This window comes from Pecten maximus, chromosome 13 (assembly GCF_902652985.1).
Source record: "Pecten maximus chromosome 13, xPecMax1.1, whole genome shotgun sequence".
NCBI lineage: Eukaryota > Metazoa > Mollusca > Bivalvia > Pectinida > Pectinidae > Pecten > Pecten maximus.
Window position 1 is genome coordinate 31,594,121 of NC_047027.1, and position 12,045 is coordinate 31,606,165.

Below are 12,045 nucleotides of genomic sequence, written 5' to 3' on the forward strand. Positions count from 1 at the left end.
ATCTAGATACATTACGACAACATCTAGATACATTACAACAACACCTAGATACATTACGACAACATCTAGATACATTACAACATCTAGATACATTACGACAACATCTAGATACATTACAACATCTAGATACATTATGACAACATCTAGATACATTACGACAACATCTAGATACATTACAACATCTAGATACATTACAACATGTAGATACATTACGACATCATCTAGATACATTACAACATCTAGATACATTATGACAACACCTAGATACATTACGACAACATCTAGATACATTACAACAACACCTAGATACATTACGACAACACCTAGATACATTACGACAACATCTAGATACATTACAACAACACCTAGATACATTACGACAACATCTAGATACATTACGACAACATCTAGATACATTACAACATCTAGATACATTATGACAACACCTAGATACATTACGACAACATCTAGATACATTACAACAACACCTAGATACATTACGACAACATCTAGATACATTACGACAACATCTAGATACATTACGACAACATCTAGATACATTACAACAACATCTAGATACATTACAACAACATCTAGATACATTACAACAACACCTAGATACATTACGACAACATCTAGATACATTACAACAACATCTAGATACATTACGACAACATCTAGATACATTACGACAACATCTAGATACATTACGACAACATCTAGATACATTACGACAACATCTAGATACATTACGACAACATCTAGATACATTACAACAACACCTAGATACATTACGACAACATCTAGATACATTACAACAACATCTAGATACATTACGACAACATCTAGATACATTACAACAACATCTAGATACATTACAACAACATCTAGATACATTACAACATCTAGATACATTACAACATCTAGATACATTACGACGACATCTAGATACAGTACGACAACATCTAGATACATTACGACAACATCTAGATACATTACAACATCTAGATACATTATGACAACATCTAGATACATTACAACAACATCTAGATACATTACGACAACATCTAGATACATTACGACAACATCTAGATACATTACGACAACATCTAGATACATTACAACATCTAGATACATTACAACAACATCTAGATACATTACAACATCTAGATACATTACAACAACATCTAGATACATTACAACACCTAGATACATTACAACATCTAGATACATTACAACAACATCTTGATTCATTACAACAACACATTGTTATATTACAACATCTAGATACATTACAACAATATCTAGATACATTACGACAACATCTAGATACATTACGACAACACCTAGATACATTACAACATCTAGATACATTACGACAAGATCTAGATACATTACAACATCTAGATACATTACGACAATATCTAGATATATTACGACAACACCTAGATACATTACGACAACATCTAGATACATTACGACGTCTAGATACATTACGACAACATCTATATACATTACGACAACATCTAGATACATTACAACATCTAGATACATTACAACAACATCTAGATACATTACAACATCTAGATACATTACGACAACATCTAGATCCATAACGAGAACATCTAGATACATTACGACAACATCTAGATACATTACAACATCTAGATACATTACAACATATAGATACATTACGACGACATGTAGATACATTACAACAACATCTAGATACATTACAACATCTAGATACATTACAACAACATCTAGATACATTACGACAATATCTAGATACATTACGACAACATCTAGATACATTACAACATCTAGATACATTACGACAAGATCTAGATACATTACAACATCTAGATACATTACGACAATATCTAGATACATTACAACAATATCTAGATACATTACGACAACATCTAGATACATTACAACATCTAGATACATTACAACATCTAGATACATTACGACAACATCTAGATACATTACGACATCTAGATACATTACAACATCTAGATACATTACGACAACATCTAGATACATTACAACATCTAGATACATTACAACATCTAGATACATTACGACAACATCTAGATACATTACAACATCTAGATACATTACAACAACATCTAGATACATTACGACAACATCTAGATACATTACGACAACATCTAGATACATTACGACAACATCTAGATACATTACGACAACATCTAGATACATTACAACAACATCTAGATACATTACGACAACATCTAGATACATTACGACAACATCTAGATACATTACGACAACATCTAGATACATTACAACATCTAGATACATTACAACATCTAGATACATTACAACATCTAGATACATTACAACATCTAGATACATTACAACATCTAGATACATTACGACAACATCTAGATACATTACGACAACATCTAGATACATTACAACACCTAGATACATTACGACAATATCTAGATACATTACAACAATATCTAGATACATTACGACAATATCTAGATACATTACAACAATATCTAGATACATTACGACAACATCTAGATACATTACAACATCTAGATACATTACGACAACATCTAGATACATTACGACAACATCTAGATACATTACGACAACATCTAGATACATTACGACAACATCTAGATACATTACGACAACATCTAGATACATTACGACAACATCTAGATACATTACGACAACATCTAGATACATTACGACAACATCTAGATACATTACGACAACATCTAGATACATTACAACAACATCTAGATACATTACGACAACATCTAGATACATTACGACAACATCTAGATACATTACGACAACATCTAGATACATTACAACATCTAGATACATTACAACATCTAGATACATTACAACATCTAGATACATTACAACATCTAGATACATTACAACATCTAGATACATTACGACAACATCTAGATACATTACGACAACATCTAGATACATTACAACACCTAGATACATTACGACAATATCTAGATACATTACAACAATATCTAGATACATTACGACAATATCTAGATACATTACAACAATATCTAGATACATAACGACAACATCTAGATACATTACAACATCTAGATACATTACGACAACATCTAGATACATTACGACAACATCTAGATACATTACGACAACATCTAGATACATTACGACAACATCTAGATACATTACGACAACATCTAGATACATTACAACAACATCTAGATACATTACGACAACATCTAGATACATTACGACATCTAGATACATTACAACAACATCTAGATACATTACAACATCTAGATACATTACAACAACATCTAGATACATTACAACAACATCTAGATACATTACAACATCTAGATACATTACAACATCTAGATACATTACAACATCTAGATACATTACGACAACATCTAGATACATTACGACAACATCTAGATACATTACGACAACATCTAGATACATTACAACAACATCTAGATACATTACAACAACATGTAGATACATTACGAGAACATCTAGATACATTACAACAACATGTAGATACATTACGACAACATCTAGATACATTACAACAACATCTAGATACATTACAACATCTAGATACATTACGACAACATCTAGATACATTACAACATCTATATACATTACGAGAACATGTAGATACATTACAACATCTAGATACATTACAACAACATCTAGATACATTACAACATCTAGATACATTACAACAACATCTAGATACATTACAACAACATGTAGATACATTACGACAACATCTAGATACATTACAACAACATCTAGATACATTACGACAACATCTAGATACATTACGACAACATCTAGATACATTACAACATCTAGATACATTACGACATCTAGATACATTACGACAACATCTAGATACATTACAACATCTAGATACATTACGACAACATCTAGATACATTACAACAACATCTAGATACATTACGACAACATCTAGATACATTACAACATGTAGATACATTACGACAACATCTAGATACATTACAACAACATCTATATACATTACGAGAACATCTAGATACATTACAACAACATGTAGATACATTACGACAACATCTAGATACATTACAACAACATCTAGATACATTACAACATCTAGATACATTACGACAACATCTAGATACATTACAACAACATGTAGATACATTACGACAACATCTAGATACATTACGACAACATCTAGATACATTACGACACCTAGATACATTACGACAACATCAAGATACATTACAACATCTAGATACATTACGACATCTAGATACATTACAACATCTAGATACATTACGACAACATCTAGATACATTACAACATCTAGATACATTACAACATCTAGATACATTACGACAACATCTAGATACATTACAACATCTAGATACATTACAACATCTAGATACATTACGACAACATCTAGATACATTACAACATCTAGATACATTACGACAACATCTAGATACATTACGACAACATCTAGATACATTACAACATCTAGATACATTACAACATCTAGATACATTACGACATCTAGATAAATTACAACAACATCTAGATACATTACAACATCTAGATACATTACAACATCTAGATACATTACGACATCTAGATACATTACAACAACATTTAGATACATTACAACATCTAGATACATTACAACAATATCTAGATACATTTCGACAACAGCTCCATCGTTCCCTGTGCCGCTGACCATTCTTTATCAAATGTATCATTCCTTGATAGATTGATAAAGGTATCGCTCTGATTTCAATTAAGTATTTTTTCCTGGAGTAATTGATTTCACTGCAGGTTGAACATGTCCTATCTACTCGTGTGTGTAGCACTGTTGGTCGTGTTCCTGGCCGCGAGATGGATTATACGGAGCCTTAGACTGGGAAACTTATCGGATCGGTACGTATTTATTACCGGATGTGACACGGGATTCGGAAACATGCTGGCCAAGAGGCTGGATTCTCTGGGTATGAATGTATTCGCTGGTTGTCTTACCTCTAAAGGACTTAGTGACTTAAACAAGGCGACATCTGATCGTCTGGTTACTATGGAACTTGACGTAACCAAGGAAGACAGCATTCTCAGAGCATGCGCTGAAGTAAGAAAGATACTTCCGAAAGGCAAAGGTAAGTTAAACCTTAGTATCCATCTGTTGAAGGAGTAGGATCAGTGTTCAGATATCACAAGCAAGTTGATACTCAGAGTCTAGTTTATTACTCTCGGCGAAAGTTTGGTTCTAAAAAGTGACGTCTGAATCAATAGATTAACACGTGTTGTTTAGTTGTTAACAGTGACATAACATCAGTAGATTAACACGTGTTGTTTGGTAGTTAACAGTGACGTAACATCAGTAGATTAACACCTGTTGTTTGGTTGTTAACAGTGACGTAACATCAATAGATTAACACGTGTTGTTTGGTTGTTAACAGTGACGAAACATCAATAGATTAACACGTGTTGTTTGGTTGTTAACAGTGACGTAACATCAGTAGATTAACACGTGTTGTTTGGTTGTTAACAGTGACGTAACATCAGTAGATTAACACGTGTTGTTTGGTTGTTAACAGTAACATAACATCAGTAGATTAACACGTGTTGTTTGGTTGCTAACAGTGACGTAACATCAGTAGATTAACACGTGTTGTTTGGTCGTTAACAGTGACGTAACATCAGTAGATTAACACGTGTTGTTTGGTTGTTAACAGTGACGTAACATCAGTAGATTATCACGTGTTGTTTGGTTGTTAACAGTGACATAACATCAGTAGATTAACACGTGTTGCTTTGTCGTTATCAGGGCTTTGGGGCGTTGTAAACAATGCCGGTATCGCCGGAAATGGGTCACAGGTGGAATGGCAGACGGTTGATAACTACCGGAAATGCAATGACGTCAACTTGTACGGAATGATAAACGTGACGAATGTGTTTCTGCCATTGGTGAGAAAGGCTAAAGGTCGTATTGTCAACATCACAAGCATCATGGGAAGAGTTGCCCTAGTACATGCCCCCTATGTCGTCTCAAAGTTCGGTGCAGAAGGTTTTTGTGATTGTCTAAGGTAATGGAACTACTGTACATTTACTTACTTTACATGCTAACTTCCGAACGTCTATAACAAGTAGGGTTTATATACTAGCTTCCGAACGTCTATAACAGGTAGGGTTTATATACTAGCTTCCGAACGTCTATAACAAGTAGGGTTTATATTCTAACTTCCGAACGTCTATAACATGTAGGGTTTATATCCTAGCTTCCCAACGTCTATAACAAGTAGGGTTTATATACTAGCTTCCGAACGTCTATAACAAGTCGGGTTTATATTCTAACTTCCGAACGTCTATAACATGTAGGGTTTATATACTAGCTTCCGAACGTCTATAACAAGTAGGGTTTATATACTAGCTTCCGAACGTCTATAACAAGTAGGGTTTATATTCTAACTTCCGAACGTCTATAACATGTAGGGTTTATATACTAGCTTCCGAACGTCTATAACAGGTAGGGTTTATATACTAGATTCCGAACGTCTATAACAAGTAGGGTTTATATTCTAACTTCCGAACGTCTATAACATGTAGGGTTTATATACTAGCTTCCGAACGTCTATAACATGTAGGGTTTATATACTAACTTCCGAACGTCTATAACATGTAGGGTTTATATACTTTATATACTAACTTCCGAATGTCTATAACAGGTAGGGTTTACATACTAACTTCCGAACGTCTATAACAAGTAGGGTTTATATACTAGCTTCCGAACGTCTATAACATGTAGGGTTTATATACTAGCTTCCGAACGTCTATAACAAGTAGGGTTTGTATACTAACTTCCGAACGTCTATAACACGTAGGGTTTATATACCATTTTCCGAACGTCTATAACAAGTAGGGTTTATATACTAGCTTCCGAACGTCTATAACAAGTAGGGTTTATATACTAGCTTCCGAACGTCTATAACAAGTAGGGTTTATATACTAGCTTCCGAACGTCTATAACAAGTAAGGTTTATATACTAACTTCCGAACGTCTATAACAAGTAGGGTTTATATACTAACTTCCGAACGTCTATAACAAGTAGGGTTTATATACTAACTTCCGAACGTCTATAACATGTAGGGTTTATATGGGAACGTTTTCATCCGTGTGTCCGTCAGTGACGATTTTATGTATATCATATCTCTTTTATCCGGTTATGTACGGGTTAGGGTATTCGTATACGGTGAAACAATGGACATTAGTTCCGTATGTACCGAAAATAACGTCAGTTGCGTTTTAGATATATAATCTCATTTCTTTATACGTATTTTAGATACCAGTTATATAAGTGTGGGGTTAGCGTCCATCCGTCAATCCTTTGGTGATACTTTTCTGTATATCATATCTCTTTTAACCGTTTATGTACGGGTTAGGGTATTCGTATACGGTGAAACAATGATAATATGTTCTTTATATACGGGAGATAATGTCAGTTGCGTTTTTGATATATAACCTCGTTTCTTTATACGTATTTTAGATACCAGTTATATAAGTGTGGGGTAAGCGTTCACATCATTGAGCCGGGTTTCTTCAACACCGGTATCGTCGACCTAGAAAGCTTCGGAAGGAGCATGAGATCATCGTTCCAAGCGATGGACGACGAACGAAAGGAATTTTATGGTGAACATTACGTCGACGAAGGTATGTGATGATAACAAAGTACATCACTGTCAAATTAAGTTCCTATACTAAATGTACTGCAGTATAGAAAAAATAACTACAGTTGATTAAGAAATACCCAGCTACTGTTCATATAGAAATATCCAACGACCGTCAATATAGAAATATCCAACGACTGTCAATATAGAAATATCCGACGACTGTCAATATAGAAATATCCAACGACTGTCAATATAGAAATATCCAACGACTGTCAATATAGAAATATCCGACGACTGTCAATATAGAAATATCCAACGACTGTCAATATAGAAATATCCAACGACTGCCAATATAGAAATATCCGACGACTGTCAATATAGAAATATCCAACGACTGTCAATATAGAAATATCCAACGACTGTCAATATAGAAATATCCGACGACTGTCAATATAGAAATATCCAACGACTGTCAATATAGAAATATCCGACGACTGTCAATATAGAAATATCCAACGACTGTCAATATAGAAATATCCAACGACTGTCAATATAGAAATATCCGACGACTGTCAATATAGAAGTATCCAACGACTGTCAATATAGAAATATCCGACGACTGTCAATAACGAAATATCCAACGACTGTCAATATACAAATATCCAACGACTGTCAATATAGAAATATCAAACTACTGTCAATATAGAAATATCAAACTACATGTAATGTCAATATAGAAATATCCAACGACTGTCAATATAGTAATTTCCAGCTACTCTCTATTGGAAACTCACATTTCACAGAAGCAGTCAGGTATGCATACTCCCTTTATCGTTTGAGTACACACTATTGAGATGTTGAAGCCCTGTATCGTTTGAGTAGACATTATTGATATGTTGAAGCCCTATATCGTTTGAGTAGACACTATTGAGTTGTTGAAGCCCTATATCGTTTGGGTAGACACTATTGAGATGTTGAAGCCCTATATCGTTTGAGTAGACACTATTGAGATGTTGAAGCCCTACATTCTTTGAGTAGACATTATTGAGATGTTGAAGCCCTGTATCGTTTGAGTAGACGCTATTGAGATGTTGAAGCCCTATATCGTTTGAGTAGACACTATTGAGATATTGAAGCCCTACATTCTTTGAGTAGACACTATTGAGATGTTGAAGCCCTATATCGTTTGAGTAGACACTATTGAGATGTTGAAGCCCTACATTCTTTGAGTAGACATTATTGAGATGTTGAAGCCCTGTATCGTTTGAGTAGACACTATTACGATGTTGAAGCCCTGCATGGTTTGAGTAGACACTATTGAGATGTTGAAGCCCTATATCGTTTGAGTAGACACTATTGAGATGTTGAAGCCCTATATCGTTTGAGTAGACACTATTGAGATATTGAAGCCCTATATCGTTTGAGTAGACACTATTGAGATGTTGAAGCCCTATATCGTTTGAGTAGACACTATTGAGATGTTGAAGCCCTATATCGTTTGAGTACACACTATTAAGATGTTGAAGCCCTATATCGTTTGAGTAGACACTATTGAGATGTTGAAGCCCTATATCGTTTGAGTAAACACTAAATCGTTAAATACCGACATTAGTTGACGGATATAAAAGACTATTGTATCTTACTCGTTCTATTGTCATCTTTCGTTTTGTTGTTTTAGTGATGAAAGGTGCCAAGGAGGGTATTAGTGCTGCTTTATCGTCTGATACGTACAAGGTGGTGGACGCCTACATGCATGCGTTGACCGCCGTGTATCCCCGAGCTAGATACGTTGTAGGTTTCGACGCTAACGTTGTGTTCCGTCTGATATGGACTCTGCCGGAGTGGATAGGCGACCGCCTAGTGGCGGCATTGTTTAAGTTCCCCATACCGGCCGGATGTCATAAGTGATGTCAGAAGAGGAAGTGACGTCAGAAGTGATGTCAGAAGTGATGTCAGAAGAGGAAGTGATGTCAGAACAGGAAGTGATGTCAGAAGAAGAAGTAACGAGATCGTTAATGCTTCATCTGTTTGGAAACGAAAACCACAACGCAATATGTTGAAGTTGTGACTTCTGTTCCGTAACACGTACATTTTGAGTTGTCTCTTATTGTTAATCGCCGACATAGCACATCTATCAAAATAAATATATAATCATTTGATTGATAAATATTAATCATTCTGATCCTTTGCAAGATTCGCTCATAAACAATTAAACACTACAAAAACATTCAACAAATTTTGCTTTATTAAATATATAGAAAATCGAATAGCTTTTTGTAATTTAGATTTTTTTTCCGGTTGTGCGAACAATACATTCGATATATTTAACAGACTCTTATTTGTTTGTATTTATTTTTCATCTGTTTGGAAACGAAAACCACAACGCAATATGTTGAAGTTGTGACTTCTGTTCCGTAACACGTACATTTTGAGTTGTCTCTTATTGTTAATCGCCGACATAGCACATCTATCAAAATAAATATATAATCATTTGATTGATAAATATTAATCATTCTGATCCTTTGCAAGATTCGCTCATAAACAATTAAACACTATAAAAACATTCAACAAATTTTGCTTTATTAAATATATAGAAAATCGAATAGTTTTTTGTAATTTAGATTTTTTTCCGGTTGTGCGAACAATACATTCGATATATTAAACAGACTCTTATTTGTTTGTATTTATTTTTATCCCCCCCCCCCCCCCCCCCCCCCCCCCCTCCCCGCCCCATTTTTCTGTTTTATAGCCAGCGAAATATTTGTCTGTATCCGTCTTGTTGTCCGTAGAAGACAGTGCTGGAATGGTCACCGTGGTGATTGCTTAATTAAACATGTGGACCAGGATATATCCTCAACATTGATGAAAGAAACCAAAAATAGTAAAATCATAAATTCTTTATGTAAAGTTTCGCCAGTGTTAAAAGTTTTTCGAGTAAGAGTTACTTCCCCTGAAGTAAAGAGGTCAGTGTGTTATAATAGGTTCATTTCTGTATTCATTGTATGTGTGATGGACAAAATTAGATCGAGACCTCTTCATTTTAGAAGTGATGCTTTTTCGTATTTTTATTTTTTTTCATATTTGAATCGGTCGTTATAACTAGAGAAATAAAAATTACATTTTGCTGAGAGATTTTGATGCGTGTGAAGGAACGCGTTGTCACAGGAATTTGTGTGTGTGATTTAAAAAAAAAATTGTTTTATGTTGTTTTGTTTTTAAAACTGTTCTCACATGTGGAATGCCTGAAAATATGAGAATTATAATCATCACACGTAATAGATCTATATAACATGCAAAATTTCACAATTATTTTTTCAACGTAATTCATAGAAAAGAGAAGCGAAAAGACAATCTATCATAAATTACAAATGGTTTAATGTGTAATCATCCATGACCAGTTACACAAACCCAGCTGTATTATAGCCCATGGCCAGTTACACAAACCCAGCCGTATTATAGCCCATGGCCAGTTACACAAACCCAGCCGTATTATAGCCCATGACCAGTTACACAAACCCAGCTGTATTATAGCCCATGGCCAGTTACACAAACCCAGTCGTATTACAGCCCATGACCAGTTACACAAACGCAGCCGTATTATAGCCCATGGCCAGTTACACAAACCCAGCCGTATTATAGCCCATGGCCAGTTACACAAACCCAGCCGTATTATAGCCCATGGCCAGTTACACAAACCCAGCGGTATTATAGCCCATGACCAGTTACACAAACCCAGCTGTATTATAGCCCATGGCCAGTTACACAAACCCAGCCGTATTATAACCCATGGCCAGACACACAAACCAAGCCGTATTATAGCCCATGGCCAGTTACACAAACCCAGCCGTATTATAGTCCATGACCAGTTACACAAACCCAGCCGTATTATAACCCATGGCCAGTTACACAAACCCAGCCGTGTTATAGCCCATGGTCAGTTACACAAACCCAGCCGTGTTATAGCCCATGACCAGTTACACAAACGAAGCCGTATTATAGCCCATGGCCAGTTACACAAACCCAGCCGTATTATAGCCCATGGCCAGTTACACAAACCCAGCCGTATTATAGCCCATGGCCAGTTACACAAACCCAGCCGTGTTATAGCCCATGGCCAGTTTATTATATACTCCTTCTGTCGTTCCAAAACGTAAGATACAAGACATTATTAGTCCAGAATCATTGATTGCCACCCTACCAGTATCCTCACGCAGAAGACCATCTCCACCAAACACACATAAATGGACACCACGATCACTAACCAAGGTGATCCCGTCAACCTGACCCAACTTACACATGGATCCGTAACCTCTCCTGACTGTATTCG

The 12,045-nt window shown here is 35.2% G+C and overlaps 1 protein-coding gene across 2 annotated transcripts in view; it reads left to right on the plus strand.

Annotated features, from left to right (window-relative positions):
• The window catches only part of LOC117341299 (retinol dehydrogenase 7-like), a 31,163-nt gene extending 21,088 nt beyond the window's left edge, over positions 1–10,075 (plus strand). For both annotated transcript variants that reach the window (XM_033903154.1, XM_033903155.1), the window contains exons 2-5: positions 4,878–5,206; positions 5,878–6,136; positions 7,595–7,758; positions 9,397–10,075. In XM_033903154.1, the coding sequence (XP_033759045.1) occupies positions 4,885–5,206; positions 5,878–6,136; positions 7,595–7,758; positions 9,397–9,626 (975 nt within the window). In that variant the 5' untranslated portion in view covers positions 4,878–4,884 and the 3' untranslated portion in view covers positions 9,627–10,075. The remainder of the gene's footprint in view (positions 1–4,877; positions 5,207–5,877; positions 6,137–7,594; positions 7,759–9,396) is intronic.
• Positions 10,076–12,045: the final 1,970 nt, after the last annotated feature.